We start from the raw sequence: 25,691 nt of genomic DNA on the forward strand, positions 1-25,691 counted from the left end.
TTCTAGAATATTCTCTAATATTCCCCGCAGTTAGAGCGGTAGGAAATCGGACGCTCGGACTGGAGCGCAAAGCTTGTGAAGATATACGACCGGCTATCACGTATAGCAGGAACTCGATCGGTTATAGGAACTAAGAAGATCGGCGACGGCTTGACCGTAGTCAGGCGGCTAGGCATGATGACAAGAGCTTCGATTGCGGCGGCAGGAGCTATGATTGAGTCGGCCGAAGCAACGACTTGACGGAAAAAAAAATTTATATATTCCAAAGAATAAAACTAAAAAAGTAAATAAAAAAACCTTTTTTTTAAAGAAAAGAACTAAAACTAAACAAAATAATAAAAAAAATCAATCGTTTATAACAAAACCTCTAAATGTTTCTGTCTCGTTCTTTCTTTCTTTCTTTTTGTAAATAAAACAAATAACTTTAAAACCATAAAAGATGGATAGTAAAAGAAGGAAAAAGAAAGAATAATAAAAGAAAAAAAATAAAGATTAAATAATACTGCACATATTGGGTTTGTGAAGGTGCCGGGGCTCAAACATGATGAGCACGTGCAGGCAGCTCCAATTAAAGAGGGGTTCTACTCGTAATTGAACAAAAAAAACGGTTGCAACAACGTTGGCTAATTTGGCCCGCAGGCGCGTAAATATGATATAGAGCGACATCAAGAAAGTATTATTTTATGTATGTACAAATGTCCCCGGGGTAGGACGAGAACAAGAAGAAGAGAAAGAAACAAAGCAGAACCTTAAGGCTTTGATACCATGTAGAATAATGAAAACCCCGTAAGGTGTAATGTATTATTGATTAACTATATATAGAGGAGTACAATGAGATAAATACAAGGAAACATATTCAAATACAAACTCCTAATTATGGTAACACTATAATACTAAAACTCTAATAATATATTCTATAATATTCTCTAATAGTTTGGTGTTACTCTTTGTCCTTTTAAGTTAAAATAGAGTTAATGGGTCAGGGCCGGATCCAAGAATTTTTAAAAGTTTCGGGGTCTAGGGTGAGCAAAAAAATGATCCGCTAAATATAAACTCAGTAACTCATATATAATTTATATAATCGTGATAACAGTAAACAAAGGGAAAATTCCCAAAATAGCCTTTCTTAGGAGAGATAATTCCCAAAATAGCCCTCGAAACCCGTCTTCCATGTGACATTGGGAAATTTCTCGTAAGTTTCAACAACCAATCACAAACTGACACTTGTCAATGCTCCTCATCTACCATGCGAGTTTTCAGGTCAAATCCGTCTTACACGTCCGATTTCGCATGAAAACTTACCCGATGAAAACAATTTATAACGTGATGTTTCAAACAGTTTCTATCTGCCACGTGAGTTTATAATAATGTGGGTTTTTGAGTTTTTTTTTTAAATTCATCTCCAAAGATGAATTTAAACTTCGGAGACGTATTTCGATTAAAATGCAACTGCCATGATGATTTTCATATGAATATAAACTTATTTCATCATCTTCTCCCACTTTCTCATAATCTTACCAAAAACCATGTTTATGTTCTCCCACTTTCCCAATGTAGCAAAATGATCTAATTTAAATACATAAACGAATCTTGAACCTCTCCACGCATTATTGAAAACAACTGTCTCGATTAACCTTTTTTAAGCTATACTCTCTAACAGGGACGGCTATGAGGATTCAAGTACCCTATACGAGCCCAAAAAAAGGCCCCTGTGCCTTAACGAATTATGTAAACTAATTTTTTTAAACGGAGATTAGTGGAATAGCAATAAACATAACAAAGGCATAGTATTAGTTTTGAGGTTTTAATGTTTTATATAGAGGGTCAACAAATTTTTCAGTTATATATAAACATTCAGTGACGAAACTAAAATTTTTCAATTAAAGGGTGACAACAATTTTCTGTTATACTCATCAGTGTATATAAATTCCTTCTACTAATGCAATGTATTATAAACGTTAGGAAGATAATTAAAATGTGAAGAATTTAAAGAAAATTAAGTTGGATTAAAATTTATTAAATAAACTTATAAAAATAAAATTTCAATGATGCTTTTAAGTGCAATCAATTATCACCTACCAACCTCATTTTTTTCATATATAACTAATAAAAAGAACTCCCTATTCTGCATCAATGCATCGTTTCTTTCGCCGGAAAAAAGAAAGGATATCTTAGTTACTTCATATGATCCTATCATACCTATTTTCTTCTTCACTTCACTTCTACTACCACACTAAAGATATTAGCTTAGTGCCCCCGAAAATAACGTGCCCCGGACGGAAGTCCGGCTCGCCCGTGCCTAGAGCCGGCCCTGCTCTCTAATATACCGTTCTCGATAGCAATAATAATAATAGTTTAAATGTGCTAATGATAATTATAAAATTATGATTTAAATGGGTCAAAGGGTTTGGTGATCACATAAGACAAATCGCATATAATTAAATAAGTAATCAACAATTAAACTTATGCATTTGAGCATGTTTTCAAGTTAACACGATAAACATTTTGCCCTTCGCGTTAGTCTCTCCTAGGCCCGGTCTCCATATTAAAATTCAGGCACAAACATGTTACGTAATAAACGTAATAAATTGATATAATTATAACTTTGCTACTTCCTAATATTTTTTTAGACCGGTCGCTATGAGGCGGGGATGGGTTGGTTTTTGGGGCGTGGTGAGCGCGGAACACCGCGGTGGGGTGCCGAGGGTAGGATTGTTCCAACGGACGGTGCGGTTTTGAAAGTTTGGTGGGTCCCCCCTCCAACGTTCATAAACGGCTAGTTTAATAAAAAAACTAATTATTTTATTTATAAATACCAACCCATTTTATCATTTTTTACTCAAACAAATACCAAATTACTATCAAATTTCATTACCAAAATCTCTCAACTCTCTACAATGGATCATTTCTCAAATTTCACAAGCTCGAGCTCAAACGCGAACGCAAACCTGAACATGAGCTTGAGCTCAAACCCTAACCAAAACCCGAACACCAACCCAAACCCATGGGCGCCGACTCAAATGTGGTGGGCTGGTATGCTCGCAAACAACAATGACCCTGCCAACCCTTTCTATGCCAACCAGCATATACCCGCCATGCCTCCAAACGTACAATCGTTTCCCAACGATATGTAATGTCAATGTCGTGTATGCCTCCGCCACCCCAAACCCAAACACCCCAAACCCCAATACCCGAAACCCAAGTTCTCGAAACCGAAGTTCCCGAAACCGAAGTTCCCGAAACCCAAGTTCGTTGCAAACGAAGCCATAAAAAGAAGGTTGTTGCCGATCAAACACCAACCGAAATGCACGACAAGGAAAAGTGGGAAGACGATGAGGAAGCGGTGTTGGCGCAAGCGTGGATCGACTCATCCAAAGACTCGATCTTAGGTGACGGTAAACGCACCGCGATATTTTGGGCAGAAATACGTGGTAAGTTCTTTGAGATAATGGGTTGAGGTCGCTACCGCGGGGATGATTCCGTCTCCAACAAATGGAAGGCAATGGTTTTAAAAATGAACCACTTCTCCACAATTCACACTCGCCTTAAGAACAGCTTAGGAAGCGGCAAGAATGACACCGACCTTCTTAAGGCTTTGTTGAAAGAATACAAGGGCCTTCATGGTCACCACTTCGGCATAGGGATGTTTGAAATTTGGAAGAAATGCACGAGCTCGCCAAAGTGGCATCCGATCCCGACATCTTCACCACGACCGCCCAAACGGTCAAAAACAACGTCTACTTCGGCCGATCAACAGGTGTCTCAAGCCGGGTTGGATGCTCGTTCTCAATTTAACCTAAACGAGATTGATCCCGATTTTGTTTTTGATGAACCGGATGAGTTACCACGTCCGGTAGGAAGAGAAAGGGCCAAGGCGGCGGCTGGAGGTGGGGGATCATCGCCTAGAACGACAACCACGATGAGTTTAGACGTGAGCGCGCGGTTTGACAATTTGGAGCTTCCACTTAAAGAGTATCGCGAGGACAAAAAACACACGAAAGAGGAACTCAAGATAATACACGAAGAAAGAAAAGCAATGCATGCGGAATACAAAGCCATGCATGAAGAAAGAAAGAAAGAAGGCTAGCTCGGAGCGGCAACGAGACAAGGACTTCAAGCTCCTCGCAAAGGATCTCCCGCATCTAGATTCGGCCACGCGGGCGTCTTTGGAGAAAAAAAAGCAAGGATAATAGCAAAATACACAGACGAGGACGAGGACGCCGAATATTAGTTCTATTTTCTTTATTTGTACGTTTTTTTTATGTTTTTAGTTTAATTTAGTTTGTATTTTTATTATTTGGAAAATTGGTTTTTATTGATCCAAACTATTTTATTTTTGCCGGCGCTGGTCCCAACTATCATTTTGGCGGGCAACGGTCCCAACTTTCACATACGTTGAATCCACCAGTCCGCGACTAACGGAGTACTAACTCCGTTAGGTAAAATCTGATGTGTCGTCCTAGTTGTCAAAAGCCTGATGGCATGGGCATCCTACGTGAACCGGCTGTGTATTATAACCAATGTTTTATACTTAAACATTATACAAACATAAATTCCCAGATTATACAACCCTAAATCCCCAAATTCTCGACTAACAGAATTTATGTTTGTATAATGTTTAAGTATATAACGTTGGTTATAATAAACAACCGGTCCACGTAGGATGCCCATGTCATCAGGCTTTTGACAACTAGGAAGACACATCAGATTTTACCTAACGGAGTTAGTACTCCGTTAGTCGCGGACTGGTGGATTCAATGTATGTGAAAGTTGGGACCGTTGCCAGCCAAAATGATAGTTGGGACCAGCGCCGGCAAAAATAAAATAGTTGGGACCAATAAAAACCAATTTTCCTTATTATTTAGTTTAATTTAGTTTGTATTTTATTATTATTAAGTTTATTGGTTTATTAAATTTATAAAAAAATAAAAATAAAAAATTAAGGGCTTCGAAGCCCCCTCACCATAGAGATGCATATTTGAGGTGGGGCTTTGAAATCCTCAGTGTCCACGTGACGCTGACGTGGCAGTTAGGAGGGGCTTCGAAGCCCCTCACCATAGCGGATGGTCTTAACGACACATATATGTGAATGAAGGTAGAAGCATCACGCGTCACACTAGAATGATAGAGGGAACCCAAACTTCAATAACACAGTCTCGTTAATACATTAGTAAAAACTAAAACATTTTTTAATGGTTTTAGAAAACTTCATATGTATGTTCATGTATTTTTATGATGCTATTAAACAACCTTTTATATTTCATCTACCTTTGTAACAATTGAAAAATAGTTTAATTTAATAATTCTTTTACGAATAAAAGATACTAATATAGGTTCGTGAAATGTACACATTAAAATTTATTCAATATCTATATCTATATTAACTATAAAACATATAAGATGGACAAAATTGTCTTTTAACCCTTACGTAGGAAATGCGGTAAATTAAATTGGGATTCCACTGGCAACTTTACAAATCATCTAAGGCGACGTTTGAACCACTCGTGTAAACCGAACTGGCCATTTCACCTTTTTAAATTACTATTTTTTCATTTTTATATTATGCAATTAAGCACGCATATGTATTATTCATGAACAGTATTTATCATTTTTGGATTGTGTAGTTCTTTCGGTTTTAGACAAGTGGCGGTCTTGAAGGCACTATCGATCAAGGTAACATGTTTGATTGCTTCCATCTTTATTTCACACCAACAATTTGCGCCATAATTTACTTAAATCATTTTAATAATTAATCATGCCAAAATGTCCCTGCAGTGGCCTATTTGCGTTATGTACCTTGTTTGCGATATGTGTTCCGTTCGCAATCTATGACCCGGTTTACATTCTGTTGCAATTTTGTATACAATATATATCTTATAGTATATGTATGTTGAAAATTTAACTGCATTTTCAAAGACAACTCACATGTTATTGTCACTTTGTTGACCGGCAATTGTACAAGTCAACCTCGTTTTGAAAGTCATACATGATTTTGATGTATTTACACTTGTACTCGAAGTCAAGCTAAATTATTAAAACAATGAAAACTATTGGTTTTTCCCTTTTGTAAATTTTGTCTTTATCATAATATTAAGATATTATTCTAAGACAAAATTTACAAAAGGGAAAAACCAATAGTTTTCATTGTTTTAATAATTTAGCTTGACTTGAGTACAAGTGTAAATGCACCAATATATGTATGACTTTCAAAGCGAGGTTGACTTGTACAATTGCCGGTCAACAAAGTGACAATAGCATGTGCGTTGTCTTTGAAAATACAGTTAAATTTTCAGCATACATAGATTAATTTATTAGTTATCATTTAAATTATTAATACAAAAAAAAAGCAATATGTTTTTTTCTTTTAGGTTTAGAAAAATCACTTAAATCAAGTTTTGTTGTATTAAAGTATTAACCTAGTGAAACGACATGACACAGGTTTTAACAGGTTTAAGTTTGAGCTTAATAGATTTCTTGTCTTAAACATGTTGACTTGTTTAAGACATGTTTAAATTTGTGTTCTAACAGGTTAAATGCATGTTAACATGTTAGTAAGTTGTGTAGGTTTTAATTTTTTTAAAAAGTAATAAATATACACTCCTAAATACCTAACCTTAAAGTCATACTTACATACGACATTTCACTCATGCTGTCAGAACCCAATATTATATTTTTAATGATTGTTGTGAATGTTTATGTGGTTTTTTTTCCAAGTCTGTTATAGATTTGTGGTTTTTTGTTTCAAATATGTGTTGGATTATTTATTATTTAAGAGTTTTATGCTTGCTTTGAAAATTTTGTTTCATTAAACATATATTATTTATTGTGTCTTTAAACATGACTCTTAGCAGGTATTCACAGGTTAACCCGTTACTAAACATGTTGTAGGTGTTTGTGTTTGGAAAAAAATGACACAACTAGTTATCGTGCTATGTTCGTATATAATACCACATGTCATCATGCCTTATCGTGTCGTGTCCAAAATATTATAACAGCCATAACAAAAGAAGCATCAAGAAATCAAATCCTGTGAGGTTATAAGGGCCGTATGACTTTTGCAAATCACATACTGGTCACATCATACAGGCCGTATAACGCAACTTTTACATCATACAAATTGTATGACTTTTGACATATCACACCATTGTTTTACCAGCTACTGAAATAATATTGTGCACATTGTCAAAACTAAAACACAACTATGACACAGTATAATATTATGCAGCTTGTGCAACAAAAGGTGAAATGTTTCTTACAGTATCAAAGTTCTTTCTACACTAACATCTATTATTATCTCAAGACTTTGGTTCCTACTTATATATCAAATATATCAACAATTATACACCTTTAAATTGCATATCTACATGAGCCTAAAATTAACACACAACAGTACATTAGACCACCCTTAAGCCGTCTCCGCGACACGCTTAGACAATCTACTAATCTCGTCTTTAGACACACGCGGATCCACCTCACGAAGATTATTAATAAACAAAACCGCATCATCCCTATGATGAAACTTACAATACCAATCAACAACCGAGTTATAAGTACTCGCATTCGGTTTGCACCCTTGTTTAATCATGTACTTTATCACATCAATCGCTTCCTTAAACAACTCGTCAGCAGCGTATCTAGCAACAAATGTGTTATACGTGATAACATCGGGCACAACGCCAGATTTCCTCATGTCGTTCAATACCCGTGAAGCTTCTTTCATTTTCCCATTCCTGCAGTACCCGTAAATCACAGTGTTATAAGATATAACGTCGGGTTTGATCCCTTTTGATATTATATCCCTCAAGATTTCTTCGGATTTTTGGAAGTCTGAAGACCGACTGTACATGTACATTAACGAGTTGTACGTCGTTAAATTGGGCGAAAATCCGGTTTCTTTCATGTATGTACTAATCTCGTTCGCTTCCATTGACATCTGTCTTCTTCCGTATATTGAAACCATCGCGTTTAACGTGTTGATATCGAGCGATAAACCTCTTTCTTTCATTTCAAGAAATGCGCGTTCGGTTTCTTCTAGAAGGTCGGTTTTGCTGTTGACTAAAACCAAAGTCTTTAACAACAGAACGTGTGGTTCGATCTTGTACGAGTATATCTTCTCACCAAGAACACACATTTTTTCGATTTGTTTCCCGTTTGCATACGCGTGAAGTAACGAGCTGTAACTACACTCGTTAGGCTTACACCCCTCGTTTAACATTTCTTCTAGAATCTTCTCGGATTGTTCCCAAAGGCCTCCACGAGCTAACGCTGCTAAAACCGCATTATAAGTCGAAAGATCCGGACTAATTTTCGCCTCCAACATGTTTTTATACACATTCATCGCTTGATCTAACGACCCACAACGACTGTAAGCACTAATTAACGTATTAAACGTGTCTCTCTCGGGTATAAACCTGGCCCGTTTCATTTCCTTAAACACCGACGAAACTTCATTATCCATTCCATTTTGACCGAAAACCGCCAGAAGCGTATTCCACGTCACAATATCAGGATCACACCCGCACTTTTGAATATCCTCGACAACTTTCATCATCTCCAGAAACCGACCCCGATTTCCATGCATCTTTATAAGCGCGTTAAACGTACAAATATTCGGTTTACAACCCGAACTAATCATTTCATCAAAAACCCGCATCGCAGACTCGTCTTTCCCCGCCTTTTCAAACCCCGAAAACAAAGTCGTGTACGTAAAAACATCCGGTTTTATCCCCTTCTCCAACATTTTACCTTTCAACTCCATAGCTTCGTTAAACAACCCGTCTTTAGCATAACACGAGATCAAAGAATTATAAGTCACAACACTCGGGGAAAACCCGTTACCCTCCATTTCCTTTAAAACATCCATCGCTTCATTCGGTTTACGTGACTTCGCGTAAACATCCAATAACGTATTATACGTAACATAATCCGGAACAAATCCCGCTAACTTCATCTCATCAAATATCCTATTAGCTTCTTCATACAACGACCCGCGTTTACAACAACTAATCAAAGTATTATAAGTATAAGAATCCGGCACCACCCCCGACTTCTTCATCCCATCGAAAACCGACTCGATCTTACTCCACGGCATTCCCATTTTCCCGTAAACATTAAGTATCACATTATACGTAATCTTCGTCGGCTGACACCCGTCTTCCTCCATCTCCTTAAACACCGAAACCGCCTCACGAAACCTTCCATTACCCGCGTACGCGCTTATCAACGACGTGTAACCGTAAACATCAACCGAAACCCCGTCTTTCCTCAACCCACGAAACAACGACGAAGCCACCGAAACCCGCCCGTCCTTACCAAGCATCGAAATGATTACAGCCACAACCGACCCGCGTAACAGTTTACCCGAATCTTTATAATGCTGCTTAACCCAATTAAACACAGTTAAAGCTAATTCTACTTTCTTGTAATGACCTAACCCTTGGATTAAGCCTAGTATGTCTAAAGACAACGACTTTGTATCGAATTCGGGGTCTTTTTCATGAAACTCTACAAGGGTCGTTAAGTAATTATCAATTTGAGTTGAATTGAAGGTTTTGGAAATTAGGGTTTCAAGAATTAACTGACCTTTTGGGGATAAATGTGAAGACCATGGTTTACCTTTATTTGGGTCGTTGTGTTTGCCGATTCTGCGTTTTGAGACAATTGGTGAAATGGGTTTTGTGTGGGTTGAATTGGGTTGTAGGAAATTGGTTAAATTGGTGGTTAATTGTGGTAGTGGTGGTGGTTTATGGTGGTGTGGGTCTTGGGCAAAGAAGGGTTTAGAGAGTGGTGGGTTTGGGAGGAGAAGAGGTAGGACTAGTTTGTCTGCCATAAGGGGTGGTGGAGTGGAATGGAACTCGCCGGAATTTGATGGACGGTGGCCGGACGGTGGTCGACGGTGGGGTTTAGTGTTACACAGGAAGGTGTTTGTATGGATAATTTTTGAACAGGGGAACTTGTGTATAGATAAGAGAAGTAGTTTAATAGTTTAATTGGACTTATTAAAACAAAAAAGAAAAGGAAAACAATTTTAAAAAGTTTAAAAAAGTGAGGTTACTTTTTACACCTTGTATAAAAACATTTTGACGAGGGAGTGACGTGAATTCGGTTTGTATAGATTAGGTTTGTTATGATAACTATATTGAATCTAAAAAATGAATTAGTAAATGATTAGAATGGTTTTGACACATATATAGCTTATGATAAAGAAAAACATATTAAAACGATGTGTATTCAGTTGGTAAAACCAGCTTGTTGCAAACGCGAATTGACATGAATTCAGTTGATATCGGATATTGATGGCATTTTGAGTGAAAACTATGTCTTGTGTTTTTTATGAAAAGTTAAACAAGGCTTGCTTAGCATATACAACTTATAAGTTATAACTTATTAACTTTTTGAAAAGTAATAAGTTGTTTGTGATTGCTTTTGATGAGAGAGGAAAAGTTAATAAGTTACGCTTTTGTAACTTATTGAAAAGTTATAAGAAGGTAAAATAAGGAATTCCAAACACCCCAGCGTCTTAAGCCAACATTTGAACTTTAGAAGGTTTCACTTTTGTTATAATTACTTTTATGCGTTTTTACATGTTTTAAGTTCTACGGTACTAGGGGTGCAATTTGGGTAGTCGACCAAATAGTTCGACAAGAGCGGGTAAAGTGGCACACTTAAATGGTAGTTTTGAGTTGTCTCCAAGTGATTGGTTGGAAGATTTGAATAGTTAGTTCCCCCCGAGTACTTATAACCTTTAAAAACATCTTAAACACTAGTTATCCACAAACCATCACATCAACTACCAAATTATAAACACGCATTTCTTCAACAACATTAACTCTGAAAACCTCACTAAAAATATTAAAATACATGCGTAAGAGAGTGGTGGTCCACCCGTCCAGTCTGCTAGACCATCTGCATCTCCGAATCAAGTAGCCGGACTCGAGCTCCTCAACGTCACCTAGTTCGTAACCACCTTATCCACCCTCCTCCACGTCATCTGGGCCTTACAAGTTAGTTTTTTTTTATGGTATAACCGTGACCTATAAAATAAGTATAAACCATTTTCATTTCATGGAAAGCTAGTTGGGCTCGTGGTGCATCCATATCCCGACCCGACAACCCACGGATAAAAACCCGCCCAAACAAAACAACAACTACTTCATCGTCTTCATCAGTGCCCTCTTTTGGCGACAATAGATCCTCACTCTGTTAATCTCTAGGGCACAAATCACCACCAATTACAACTCAATTTCACGATCCATTTCAATTAGCTCCATGCATCACTCGATCCGTTTCATTCCTTTCATTTCTCTCCTGTTGCTGGTAACTTATTATTTAACCGCCATTTCATTTCCGATTCATTACTGGTTATTGATTTGATTTGATTCCATTACTATTTATTCCTTAATAACAATTATATACGTTTTAGAATTCAGCTCTGTAGTCTGAATACTAATTTCTTCTGGTATTAATGTTTGATGATTGATTTAATTAAGCCTGCAACTAGTAGCTAGTAAGTATTAGAATTGAAAAGCATTAGTGTTAGATTATTAATGTCTATATTTGTAATTTTGTATCAATAGTAACTAGTGTTGTAGAACTCTCTAGGTGCTAGCCAGACGGTAAGGTAGGGATTAGCGATTAATTGTGATAAATAAGGATGAATCGGATTGGAATTTATGTGTATTATTTCAATATATATACACACATGCTTGTGTGTTTTTGACTGATTTGGACCAAATAGCGATTAATTGGCATCTAGTTGGTGGGGTACAAACTAGTGATTAATTGGCGCCTAGGTGCGTTTTTTACAACCATGATAGTAACATTAAGAAGTGCTAGATTCAAATGTTATATATAGTTCAGTTATATTTACCTGTTAGGATATTAGAAAGTTGAGTACTCAAAATGAACACACGCATCATTGAAATTAATTTGAACAAGTGCAAGTGTACTTGCAAAGATTATATTTGCACATGCATGTAGATGTAAGTGGTGAGCTTAAGTACATATTTCAATTCACAATTAATTGAATGTTACTTTTCGTTTTCTCTTTAATAAATCGACACGGCAACAATTGCTTTCCTAACTGTGCAAATTGTGATTCATGGATACTATGGAGTTCAACTTCAAGCTACATGACTATATATGTATACATTATGGATTATCTTTATTCTCAGCTGCTTTTCTTATGATACATGTTGTAGATTCATTGTGTTACCACTCTCCTTTTTCTCTTCTAGGATGGTATCAAAACTTGCTATTGCATATTTAGGTAGACTTTAGTCATTGATGGCAAAGAAAGGAGATACCAAATCAACTTAACAATTATGCATTTTGTTTTACGATCATAATGAGTGTAATATTTTGTTTTCTTTCGAAAATTTGAATATTTGATAATTAGTCTAATTTGGGTACATTGAATCCATGACCATGCCCTTAGTCATACATGCTGGGAGAGTCTTGTGGGGTTTAAGTGAAAGCTAGTAATCTATATATTGGTTGTATTCTAATGTAGTACTTGTAATAATTGTTTACTGATAATTGCATTGTGTTATTTTCATACCAGTTAACAGCAAGCAGGTCATATGGATCTCCTGGCACCCGTAAAACTGGAAGATCATCAGTATTTTCATTGTTTAATCTCAAAGAGAGGAGCAAGTTCTGGAGTGAGTCCGTGATACGAAGCGGTATGCATGCACCATTTTTTCTTCTTTTGTCAGCTCGTTTATCCGTCTCATAATTGTTTGTTTGTTTTAAATCTATTACTGGATGCTTGTAGATTTTGATGATTTGGAGACTAGAACGATTGAGCAATCAAGCATTCTTAATTACACCAAAGCAGGTACTTATTTCTTCATCTTTTACTAAATCCTAGTGGCATTCTTAAACATGATTAATCTTCAACCTCATTATGTTGGGTCTTATACATGAAAGAAATATGATCTTTTTTTTCTTTATTCCAGGGAATATTGCCAATTATCTACAGATTTTAGAAGTTGAACACATGTATCTTCCAGTTCCTGTGAATTTCATCTTTATAGGATTTGAAGGGACCGGGAACCAAGGTATATGATAATATGATATAGCTTTCAAGTTTCTCTACCTTTGATGACTTAACTCTTGTGTTCCTGAACTAATACAAAGTTGGGTGCTGATGAATATACTTTTGTGATGTTGATACAGCTTTTAAGCTACATGCTGAGGAAATTGAGCGTTGGTTCACAAAGATTGATCATATATTTGAACACACTAGAATTCCACAAGCCGAAGAAGTTCTTGCTCCGTTTTACAAAAATAGGATATACAGAAATCATCAGCATCACCTTCCTCTTGTTAGTCACATCAATTACAAGTAATGTTTATATTCGTTTTGCTGTTAACAAGTATAGGGTTGCTGGTTCTTTTGTTTTCTTACTAATTTTCTGCCTTTGGGACATTTATTCCTGCAGCTTCTCTGTCCATGCTATCCAGACGAGTGAGAAAGTTAATTCCATTTTTGAGCATGCTATTGGTGTTCTCTCTCGTAAGGATGATGTTAATCATACCAGGTAGATCTCATTACCCGTGTTTCTTCTCACGCTCTACATTTACTTTGGTTTATACCTCTATATCACGTGTATCAAACTTTAGAGTTTTTGCATAGTATCAGTAATTGCAGTCTTGCAGACGAGTCTCCTAGTATTTGTTTGCATTTGTTTAATTTGCAACATATGATTAAGTTTCACCATTCTAACACTGAACCTTTTCTCTTTGAAGGCATGATGGTCTTTGGCAAGTGGATGTGGATTTGATGGATGTTATATTCACCAGCCTTGTGGAATATCTTGATTTAGAAAGTGCATATAATATCTTTGTAATGAATCCTAAGCGTGATGCAAGGAGAGGCAGATATGGTTACAGGCGTGTATTTGTTTAGTTAGTTTTCTTTATTCGTTTTTCATCAAATGCTATTTGGTTACTGCTATATGATATTTCTTTTTACAATTTTTATCTAAAATCTATATCTTTTTTGCAAATACGGACCTACTTGTAGCTGATGTCATGAAATTTTGCAGGAGAGGATTGTCAGAGAGTGAAATAAATTTTCTCAAGGAGGTACTTTTATTAATTTGGTCAACTAATAAGTTGTTCTTGTTGGCCTTTAAGTTATATTTTAAGAACTAGCAAATGACCTATTGTCCGAACATATATTTGCATGCAGGATAAAAGTTTACAAGACAAAATCCTTCAGTCAGAAAGACAGACAGAAAAACCATTTGGTGTGTAGCAATCTTATATTATTGTTTTGATTTTCTAAACTCAATACTACTGCCTAAATATATGTCTAATTTGTGTAAAACAGCTATATGGTCAGCTATGGACAAAATCAAGAAACCCTTGTACCAAAAACATCCAATGGCAAAATTTTCCTGGACAATAACAGAAGAAACCGACATGGTCAGTTCTCACATTTGCCACTAAAAGTCAAACCACCTTGTGATTTTCTCATAAATATTTGTTTACAGTTGCTGTCTGCCTCAAGTGCAAGATTCAGTGACCAACCCTTGTTTTATAGCCTTTTAAAATCCAGTTGCACTTTTTTAAAAGAAACAGTGGTTTTTAAGCATTTAGTCTTCTCACAACTGGTATGCTATCGATCATATGGTCTTAACATGATTTTATTAATGCCAATTCAGATAGAATGGTATGATAGTTGCCTGATTGCATTGAACAATGTTGAGAGGCTATCTGAAAAGAATGACGTGGCTGATATTATTCAAGCAAAAGTTATCCAGGTTTGTCATATTAAATCAGTAAATATAATGTTTAGACGGGGTACGCTATCCGAAAATCATTCATAGATGGAAAATAATTCTGTACTTCATCATATTTGAAGTTGTTAAATGGAAAAAACGAAGACATGAAGCTTCAATGGACAAAGGATCTGAAATCTGGTGATTTGAGTGGGGTCCATGCAGAATGTCTTACAGATACATGGATTGGTAAAGACAGATGGGCTTTTATTGATTTAAGTGCGGGTCCTTTTTCTTGGGGACCCGCTGTTGGTGGAGAAGGTGTGCGTACCGAACTCACCTTACCCAATGTGGAAAAAACCCTTGGTGCAGTTGCAGGTACTAAATAACTACCAAAATACTTTATTTACCTTATTGCAGCTACACATTTTTCATTTTGCTGACATGGAGATGGTTTTGAGCTAGAAATTACTGAAGAAGAAGCTGAAGATCACTTGCAAGATGCAATTCAGGAGAAGTTTGCTGCATTTGGGGAAGTATGCATCTCAACTACAATTTTATTAAATATATATAATACACTTGATTTTGGAGACATTATTATGATATACTTCAATTTGCCAGAACGATCATCAAGCTATAGATATCCTGTTGGCAGAGATAGATATATACGAGCTGTTTGCTTTCAAGCATTGTTGGGGAAGAAGGTCAAAACTCTCTCTTTGTGAAGGTAGTCCACAACATGAGCTCTTTTTTCAAATTTATTTTTTATTTGTTAATGTTTTATCTAACAAAATGTATTTTATTTTAATCCAGAGCTTGAGGAGAGAATGCACGACTTAAAAACCGAGCTCGAGTCATTTAAAAATGACGATTCTGTTGAAAGCCATAAACAAAAGGCCGTAGATGCTTTAAAACGGATGGAGAATTGGAATTTGTTCAGTGATATTTCTTATGAGGTATATTATATCATTTAATCACTTATAGTGGTTTTCTCTTATATGGTTAATTGATACAATATGCATACAATGTTACAGCATTCCCACAACTACACAGTTGCACGTGACACTTTTCTTGCACACATGGGCGCAACATTATGGGGTTCTATGAGGCACATCATTTCACCTTCCATTGCTGACGGGGCTTTCCATCATTACGAGAAAATATCTTTCCAGTTATTTTTCATCACACAGGAGGTAAATCATTTTAATTATTGATGAAAAGTTGAAAGCATATTCTTAGTTTTGTTTTTTAAATGTAGAAAGTCAGGAACATCAAGTCGTTGCCTGTGGATATAAATGCTATCACAGATGGACTTTCTTCTTTACTATTACCTTCTCAGAAACCAATGTTTAGTCAACACATGTAAGCTGACCTTTATCAATGTAAATTTGGTACTTTTGACTTAATTTTTGTATAATCTCTTGTAGGTTACCACTTTCAGAGGATCCCGCATTGGCAATGGCTTTTTCTGTAGCTAGAAGAGCCTCTGCTGTACCTTCATTGCTTGTTAATGGCACGTTTAGAAGAAGCGTTCGTTCGTATCTTGACTCTTCTATATTACAGCATCAGTTGCAGCGGTTAAGTGATCATGGTTCTCTTAAAGGTTCTCATGCTCATGGTAGGTCCACATTAGAAGTTCCGATATTCTGGTTTATACACGGGGAGCTGTTATTAGTGGATAAACATTATCAGGCGAAGGCGCTTTCTGATATGGTTATTGTTGTCCAATCTGACACGCCATCATGGGAAAGCCATCTACAATGCAATGGTCAATCTCTGTTGTGGAACTTAAAGCGGCCGATAAAAGCTGCATTGGCTGCTGTTTCTGAACACCTTGCTGGATTGCTTCCACTTCATCTTGTATATAGTCAAGCTCATGAAACTGCAATTGAGGTATATAGTATGTTGATCTTTAAACTGGTTTACCCTTTAGAAGCCGAATCTATGTTTTCATATTTGATTTTTTCTTGGTTGACATGTCATGTCAGGATTGGTTATGGTCAGTGGGATGCAACCCCTTATCTGTCACTTCACAAGGGTGGCATATGTCACAGTTTCTATCAGACACGATTGCACGCAGCTATATGCTAACAAGTCTTGAGGATTCTATACAGCGAGTTAACTCAGCAATTCATCGTTTAATGGTGGAGCGTACATGTATATACCCTTGACTTCTGCTGATCTTTTTTCTTATTATTTCAGTTATCATTTGTAATAATGTTAATGCTAATGAATAAATGCCAGCTGAACAAAGCTTTAAGGCCTTCCAGACGCATGAGCGACACTTGGTGGACAAATATAACTATGTTGTTAACAGATGGAAAAGAGTAAGTTCAACTATGCCTTTTTTCCTGCATAATACAATACGCATAAAAAGTATCACTTTTTATTTACTTAATAAATAACTGATATCTGTATATTATCTTTTAGATTTCAACAGTTGCTGGAGAACTACGGTTTGTGGACGCATTGAGAATTTTAACTAGTCTGGAAGATGCTTCCAACGGGTTAGTCATAACTCATAAGATATTTAACAACATTTAACGCATTTTTAGTTACTTATTTCTTGTTATATTTTGCAGGTTTGTAGAGTATGTGAACACTACAGTAGCCAGCATGCACCAGATTCACTGCACCAAGCAGAGAAAAGTTAAGGTTGAGGTTGACTTGACCACCATTCCCGCATTCTTGGTTGTCTTCTTTGTATTATGGCTCGTGTTAAAGCCAAGGCGACCCAAGGCTAAGATTAACTGAGGTTTTAGGTTACATTTGCGGCTTGAAATAGGTTCAGACCATACTGAAATGTAATTTTTGTTTTTGAAATTAATAGAAGGGATTTTTTACTTGTTATTTTAATAGTTTCCATTATTTATATATACTGCATTTCGATTTCAGAAAACGTGCAATGAGAAGTCGTTTGATTCATAAATTTTTTTAAGCAGAGAACTGCATTGTATCTATTATTATTTGAACTGTAATACTGATACACAAGTCTATTATGTTCTATAATCCACTAGATATGAACATAAATCATTCTACTTGAACATGTAAATCTACTGTGTCCGTTAATTCCTTCCCTTTGGTCTCAAATGGAAGTATCACGACACTTAGACCCGACAAAAGTATCGTAACTTAAAACAGAATCACCGGAAGTGTTTGGTGGCAACCGCTACCCATCCCGACTGCTATCAACGGACACACCATACCCCCAATTCTGCCTATTGCTGTTGCTATTCCAACTCCTGTAGCTCTTACATTTGTAGGATATACCTCTGGCGCATAGATACAGACGACGAAACTAGCTGAAACGAACATACGAGCTCCAAACAGAAACCCCGTAGTCATCACTTCATTCTGATGAACGACTAACGGCAGTAACAGAACGAACCCTGCAACAAACATTATTTCCATGGAGATCTTAAACCGAGCCCCGGAAGCTCTGCCAAGCTAGTGACGAACACATTAACATACAGATTTGGATCCTTAATATTCTCCGAGTGTAAAGTCAACGATCTTTCACATTCACTCTGCCCCACACTTAACTGTGAAGTCAACAATATAATCCCATAATATGAAAGCGTGTTGGCGAAGTACAAAAACCATAAGAGAAGCGTTGTTCGTAACAAGTTCGGTGAAAAAAGCATAAGTATAGACCCCGACCCGGCGCTCGTTTTAGAACTGCTGGTTTTGCTTCTCGGGGACGAGAGTAACACGGTACTTTCTAACGACTCGTAATCATCCTCACTAAACATAGCCTTTATATATGATCAGAAACGAGTAGACCAACCGGAAGCTCCTTTGGTTAAGTGCAGCTCCTTTCATGAGAACCTGTCGGGCCTCGGTTAATCTTCCTTGTGTTAAAAGGTACCTTGGAGACTCCGGCACTAGACCATAAAGCAGTAGTGCCACGAGAGACGGAACCGCAGATAGTCCAAGAAGCAACCTCCATCCATATATAGGCATGATCCACTGCAAATATGCAATAAAATTTAATTATAAACCAACTGTCCAAAAAGTTAAAAAATGAAATTTTTTAGCTTTTAGTTACTTACCCATGCAAGTGAAGCCTCCATTATTGTTCCAACTGTCCAAAAAGTTGAAAAAACAACCATCCAAGCTCCTCTGTTTGGAATGGGAACAAACTCAAGAAACCATGATGTAAACACATGCCCGCACCCTAGACCGACACCAACCAAGCATCGAAGGATCAACAATGATATGTAATTCGGCGCGAAAGCACTTAAACCCCGGCTATGGTTGTTATTATAGCTGAACCAAGAAATCCCTTCCTGAAATGCTAATATATTATTCAGGAACTACATATTGGAACATAGATTACGGTTTACGGTTTATTAGTACCGAGCCCACATGCATAACCAGTAGGCCTGTAAACGAACCGAACGAACACGAACAAGGGCATGCTCGTATTCGTTCATTTAACTTTAAACCAACACGAACACCTAATTAGACAAATATTCGTGTTCATGTCCGTTCGTTTAGAAAATGAGCATGTTCTTCAGTTCGTGTCCGTTTATGTTCGTTCATTTAAAATCTAAACGAACATAACTGAACAAAGATAAACGAAAATTTTTTATTCGCTAGCGTACATGGATACAACTTTTATCAACACATTTATTATAAGCAAAAACCATTTTAAGCATGTACTTATCTCATACACCATTGCAAATAACCTTATTTTTAACACCAAAAAACACATATATGTAATATGTATAAAAAAATCTGTGCCCCCGAACCTTATGTGCCCCGGCCAATGGTGCTGCTCGCACACCCTCTAAGCCTCCCCTGACACAAATGAACACAAGCGAACAAATATAAAACATTAATTGCACGATTGGTCCTTTGGTATCATCCAACATAAACGAACAAAACATGTGTTCACGTCCGTTCGTTTAATTAAATGAACACAAACATTTTATTCATGTTCGTTCGTTTATTAAACAAACGACGATAAACAAACTTCCCTCCATACGTTTCACGAACAGTTTACTGAACGTTCGGCTCAATATTAATAAACCGTAATCTACGTTCCAACACGAAACACATGCATATACACCGGTAAATGGTAAAAAAAACCTACTTTCTTCCAAAAGTATCAGAAACAACTCCCCAAGAGTAAGCACCAACAAGCATGCCAGCAAAGGCCATAGTTGATATCATACTTTCTTGATTCGCCGAAAGACTCCACTCGGGTTGAATGGCGGGTCCCACAAACGACAGAAGCATCATCTCCATGGCTTCTGCGACCCAACCCAGACCCGAATAAGCAAGTACTATCACTTGGAACCTTCCAAACCCGATTGCACACAGTGCTTCATCCAGTGTATATCCAAATCCTTCATTACCCATCTGATGAACAACAACAATAATAATATTAATAATAATTTGTAAAATTTATAGAAAACAGATCGAATTGGGGGTTAATATTAATATTATTAAATGATGAAGCGGGTTGTTGTGTTGGAAAAACAGGTCACGTAACGAACATTACCAACGATGTTATTTTTTATTTTGGAAATTTAATGGGAAAATTATTAAATAGTCATTTTTATTCAAATTATAACAAAAATATATGAACCGAACTAATTTTTTAATAAAAATAAACGAACCAAACCAAACGACTATTTTTAATATAAATAAACAAACTGAACTACTTTTATTTAACTAAAATAAAAGAACCGGACTACCTTTTTTTTATAAAAAAAAAGATAAATGAACTGAACCACCACCACCGTTCTAACCTGAACTCTCTCGACCTGAGTTTATTTTTATTAGAAAAGTAGTTCAGTTCGTTTATTTTTGTTAAAATAAAGTGATACGGTCCGTTTATTTTTGTTAATAAATTAGTTCGATTCATTTATTTTTTTTTTAAAAAGTGATGCGGTTCATTTATTTTCCTTAGAAATTTTTAATTTTACAATAATTACCAAAATATCATATAAAAGCATTCACAACAGCTCCTTTGAATTATTGTGAGAGAGAGCTCTAAATTTTTTTTAGAGGGTTGTAAGATGTTGTGAGTAGAGAAAAGAGAAAATTTGTAGGAGATGAATAAATTTAGAGAAACACTATTCACATTCGATTTATTTTTTAATATATTTGAAAGTGGTTGTGAATGGATAAAAGACAAAAGGTAATGATAAAAATGTAAAAAAATATTATTTAATTGTATATGAGAGAACAAATGTAGTGATTTTAAGTGTAATTATATAGATGGAGATAAAAAAGCTACCGGAAATAACAGCCGCTTATTAATTCTCTCTAGGTTTCTATTTTCTTATTCACTATTTCACTGTAATAAATTGTATTGGCCCGCCCACAGAATAATGATGTAAGTTGAGCATGGGCTTGGGCTTATTGCATATATTAATTAGAAAAGTCAAATGCTATACTTTTTGGATTCGAATATGCCATGGTCAAGTTTAATGTAATATTCTTTTAACATGAATACATGATATTATGATAATGTGGTCATCTGGTTTTTCCTCTAAGAGCATTAATATATAAGTTGATTTTGAAAATAAGTAGGAAACTCTTGATAATCAAACTATGCTCAAGATTTTAGACGTCTTAATAATAAGTTATAACTTTTATCGACCAGTATTAGAGACTATTATGCAGGAACCAAAAAGAATCAAACTTGATGTTGATTTTTATATTACAAGATTAATAGTAAATTATTTCACTCATTGGGTTGCTATAACGAATGCGGGCATCGTACTGGTACTGAGGCAATATAACGGTTAAAATTCATTTTATTCATCACAAGAACACGGTAAAATCTTGGTTAAAACTTTCAAGACATTTGATAATTACACAAAATACATCACCAATCATGTAGTTTGGTCATATGGTCTGGATTAAGCCGATCCCCTAAATAAAATCCATCTTCTTTAACTAACCAAAAGCATAATCTTAGTTTGCGAAATTTCCATTTTGTGCAATTTTTCACATATAACTTCATTGAAAACATCAAAAAATGCCCTCTTGGAGTTCCAATAAAAATGAGCATAAAATAATGTGACCAGACTGTCGCAAAAGCCCCAGTTTTCATTGTCATTTAATGCAAGTGTATGATTTCCGAGATCATCGTTACCAGATTGTACATGAACGGTGATAGGATCTTTAATTCCGTTATAGATATAAACATTCCAATAATCAAAAAGACATACCTTTTTGTTGTGTTTGATATCAGATTTGTTATTTGAGTGTTTTTTTTATCGAAGATGCATTTATTGTGATTAAAAGGTAAAAGAGCAAGAAAAACAAACTCTTCATGACTATTAGTTTTGTATTGGTATGCAAGTATAAGGAAGCAAATCTATTATATAGGAAAAAAAGAAGTTTCATAGACAATAAATATTTTTTAGTAAAAGTTCAAAGTTTAGCATTATATATTTATTTGTTATGAAACTCTCGCCTAAATATATTCAATACACACCCCCAACCCCAATCAATATTACATTAATTATAGAGACGGTTTCAATTTATATGTCATATGTTACGTATCTAAATTAACTCGATATAACATATTATATTTTACGTGATACCATATCTGATTATACTTCAAAATAAATAGTGTGAAATCATCAATTATTGTATTCGTTTTTATTTAATAAATACAAACCAATATCAATTATATTATATATATATATATATATATATATTAAAAGGTAAATGCTAGTTAACACAAAAGTTACTATTCATGAAAAGAGCCAACTGCCTTCAAACATGTATGCTAGTTAACACTTGGTATCTTATTCATTTCCGTTTTGTGTTTACATGGAGGGAAACAAAAGCAACCTTAATCGGAGTCTTCAATCTTCAACGCTAAATTCCGATTCTTTGCATCCTAATATTCATTATCAACTGTCTCACAGTAATTAAGTCCCTAATTCCAAATCACCTGGACCTCTGTATTATGTGGTTGTGTAATTCGATTCGACTCAATTCTCCAATCATCTAACACAATTCCTACTCAGTGGATTCTCTTGTTAAATACTTTAATTGGATGTATGTGTTTTGTTGGTAGTGGCAATCTTAATACGTTCAAACTTCAAATGTGTGTTCTTATAATTCACTGATTGGTGAAAACCTTGGCCTCTTTACATCGTCCGTCGTCTACTGTTGTGGGTCTGATTTTCACTGTGGCGACGTCTGTTGCTGTCGGCGGTAGTTTAGTAAGGTACTGTCGATTTCTAGGGTTTCAGTGGTAACCGTCGAATATTTTCTTCAGGATTTGCCAAGGTGTGTTTTCCCATTTTAACGTGTTTGTTATGCTTTATAGATGTCTTCTTAATTTCTCGGTTGTTGCATTGTTGTAGGGTGCTATTGGATCAAAGCGGTTTGGTATCATGTTCTGTGCTCATATGAACAATTTTCATGGTATTATGTGTATATTACTTTATATACCTTTGTGTGTGCATATGTAGTTGTTTTCAGTTTTTGTAGTGTTGCAGGTCACTGTTGGCTGGGTTAGAGCATTGGGTCTCTATTCTGGTACTTTGAAGAACCATTTCTATAAGGTATATGTATACATGTATTTGTTTATGGGATTTTATGTATGTGATTCTTTGTTCATGTTGTGTGTATATGTTTATTCTAAACTATTGTTATTTAAAACTTTAAATGTTTTTTACTTTTTATTTTTTTTTTTCCTTTCAATAACCATTTCTTGAAATTGACATTGTCACATTGATTTGTTAGAAATCTAAACATTATTATATCTACGTAATTCCATGAAATAATATTTATATACAAATATAATTCATTCTTTACTTGCTTAGTATATATTATTGTTTCCATAGTATGCAAATTCTTTTTGTTAGGCCTCTGTGTGTTCGTTGTACGTGTAATCACGAAAGTACCCTCGCCTTTTCACAACTGAGGTTCAAGTAACATGGTCTGTTTAGGAACATATGCCAAGCGAAAGGTCAAGTGGAATGTTATATATTGCAGTCAAGGATTATAAAGTATACCTCTATGCGTCCACCGTTATTTTTGTACGTCCTCTCAAATTGACATCATAACTTTTAAGTTGCATCTATTTTGCACTTAAAGGTCCGTATCACATAAGCCAAACTGGCCCGTTTAAAATCAAATGGTGTGTGACCCTAAGGTTTTTAACTTTAGAGGTTTATTACCATGAAGTTATGGCTATACCATGAAGTTACAAAGGTTGTACCCATGAACCAACCCCCTAGGGCGAAATAGGAAGGAAAGAGCAACAGGCCGGATTAGCCTACAAAAATGACACGGTCCCTATGTAACCGGTCATTGCGTCTTTGGTCAATCTATCAAGGGCTATAGTCATCGTAATCTACTGCAATTACTAGAGTGTAAACAAAGTCGGGTTTCCGCCGCAGCGCGCGGGGTAAATTTCTAGGTGTTTTAATTTAGGAGTATTGGATACTATTGGCCGATAGTAATCACAACTGAGTTTATCACCACTAGTGATCCCAAACTCTATCAAATCTACACTTAATGGTCCTCCGTTAAAAAAGTAATTTAACGACATTAATTTTTTTTTCTTCCAAATGACAAACTGATTTTTAGGGCTTTTGATCGGAATGAGGATAACGAGTCGATCGGTGTAAAACTAAGTTTGAAACAATGCTCCAAACTGAGTTGGGTGGAGGGATAGGGACCATGAATTAATTGGATTGAAATTTATATGTAATTTAATTATAAGTTTTAAATGTTTAAGAATAAATGAAAATGTTTGATTGCAACATTAAATGCATTCTCTCTTTAATTATTATTTTTTTGAACGGCCAACTAAGTAACGCCGGGTACTCCGTACGCGGCCCCCATTGGCTAAAGGTAGCCCGAGCAGGCCACTAGTCCGGACGGACGGAGCCCTTAGGTCCACATATTGAGGGATTCACCGGATAAAACCCGACCCCCATGCCCGCCAAACGACACGACAACAATAAAACCTTTAATTTTTCTTCGATTAAATTAATATAAATAATCAAATTACAATAATTAAAACAATATAAATAATTCACTTATTTTGTAACTTATTTCTTCTCTATTGATTTCTTACCCTACATAGATACAATTTATTCATATATTAAAATATCTTTCTATCTAAAAATAGTTTCTTGTAACTCAATTTATCAATATTCATCAATACATAACCATTTTTCTCTTGAGATACCTACAAAAACCATTGTGATGAATAATACAAAAAATATATATCATACGCACGTGTCCATTAAATATCAACAATAAGTAAACAACTTACACAAAACATATAACCTACACTAGTTTTAAGTACAAACACGTATAACATACACAAAAATATGCATTCTACACATGAAATTTAACATCAACAATTATATAAAGTACACAAAAAATACATATGTCCTACACGTGGACATTAATTTTAACAAAAATATACAACCTATACAAAAATATATAATGTACACTTGTATTTTTGCATTAAAAACATATAATGTACACAAACACATCTAACAAAAATATGAATTTAAGCATCAATAGGTATATATAAGTTACACAAATGCATATAATTTACACATGCGTATTTTAAAATAAAACCTTCAAATGTTTTTGTTAATATTAAATACACATGTGTAGGTTATATACAATTTAGATGTTGAAATATTAGTGTATGTTTATATTTTTGCGTAGTTGTATATTTTTATTGATACATAATGTACACATGTGTATATAAATGTATTTTTCGTGACTATAAAATAAGATTGTATTTATGTAGGATAAATTAATTGAAAAAAAATAGATAGCAAATTTCAAAAAACTATAAAATAAGATTCAAATCCATACTAAAAGGAATTCTAGTGTATGAATAAGTTGTTTGTGTAGGATAAATTAATTGAAATATTATTTTTTTGATGACTATGAAAAAAATTACATGTTGATGGATATTGAGTTAAAAGAAATTCTAGTGTATGAATAAGT

At 35.3% G+C, this 25,691-nt stretch overlaps 2 protein-coding genes and 1 pseudogene across 3 annotated transcripts; 1 reads left to right on the forward strand and 2 right to left on the reverse strand.

Annotated features, from left to right (window-relative positions):
- Positions 1–7,205: 7,205 nt before the first annotated feature.
- On the reverse strand, positions 7,206–9,928 carry LOC143551871 (uncharacterized). The gene has a single exon (XM_077042217.1). It carries the CDS (start codon positions 9,827–9,829, stop codon positions 7,406–7,408), a length of 2,424 nt encoding a protein of 807 aa, XP_076898332.1. The 5' UTR covers positions 9,830–9,928; the 3' UTR covers positions 7,206–7,405.
- A 1,225-nt stretch (positions 9,929–11,153) lies between these two features.
- Positions 11,154–17,571, forward strand: LOC143551836 (uncharacterized). Its single transcript, XM_077042181.1, has 22 exons — positions 11,154–11,316; positions 12,563–12,683; positions 12,776–12,838; positions 12,960–13,061; positions 13,180–13,348; positions 13,446–13,544; positions 13,753–13,911; positions 13,974–14,091; positions 14,198–14,255; positions 14,339–14,433; positions 14,673–14,771; positions 14,873–15,107; positions 15,195–15,265; positions 15,351–15,456; positions 15,543–15,685; positions 15,764–15,922; positions 15,988–16,091; positions 16,157–16,622; positions 16,718–16,886; positions 16,974–17,056; positions 17,160–17,236; positions 17,312–17,571. Exons 1-22 carry the CDS (start codon positions 11,269–11,271, stop codon positions 17,481–17,483), a joined length of 2,916 nt encoding a protein of 971 aa, XP_076898296.1. The 5' UTR covers positions 11,154–11,268; the 3' UTR covers positions 17,484–17,571.
- A 147-nt stretch (positions 17,572–17,718) lies between these two features.
- On the reverse strand, positions 17,719–20,162 carry LOC143551872 (organic cation/carnitine transporter 7-like; annotated as a pseudogene). Its single transcript, XR_013138564.1, has 3 exons — positions 19,828–20,162; positions 18,782–19,018; positions 17,719–18,698 (listed from the first exon to the last, which is right to left on the reverse strand). The product of XR_013138564.1 is annotated as an organic cation/carnitine transporter 7-like (transcript).
- Positions 20,163–25,691: the final 5,529 nt, after the last annotated feature.

This window comes from Bidens hawaiensis, unplaced genomic scaffold (genome assembly GCF_021521415.1).
Source record: "Bidens hawaiensis isolate Kalapana, Puna unplaced genomic scaffold, B.hawaiensis_p1.1 tig00016672_1, whole genome shotgun sequence".
NCBI lineage: Eukaryota > Viridiplantae > Streptophyta > Magnoliopsida > Asterales > Asteraceae > Bidens > Bidens hawaiensis.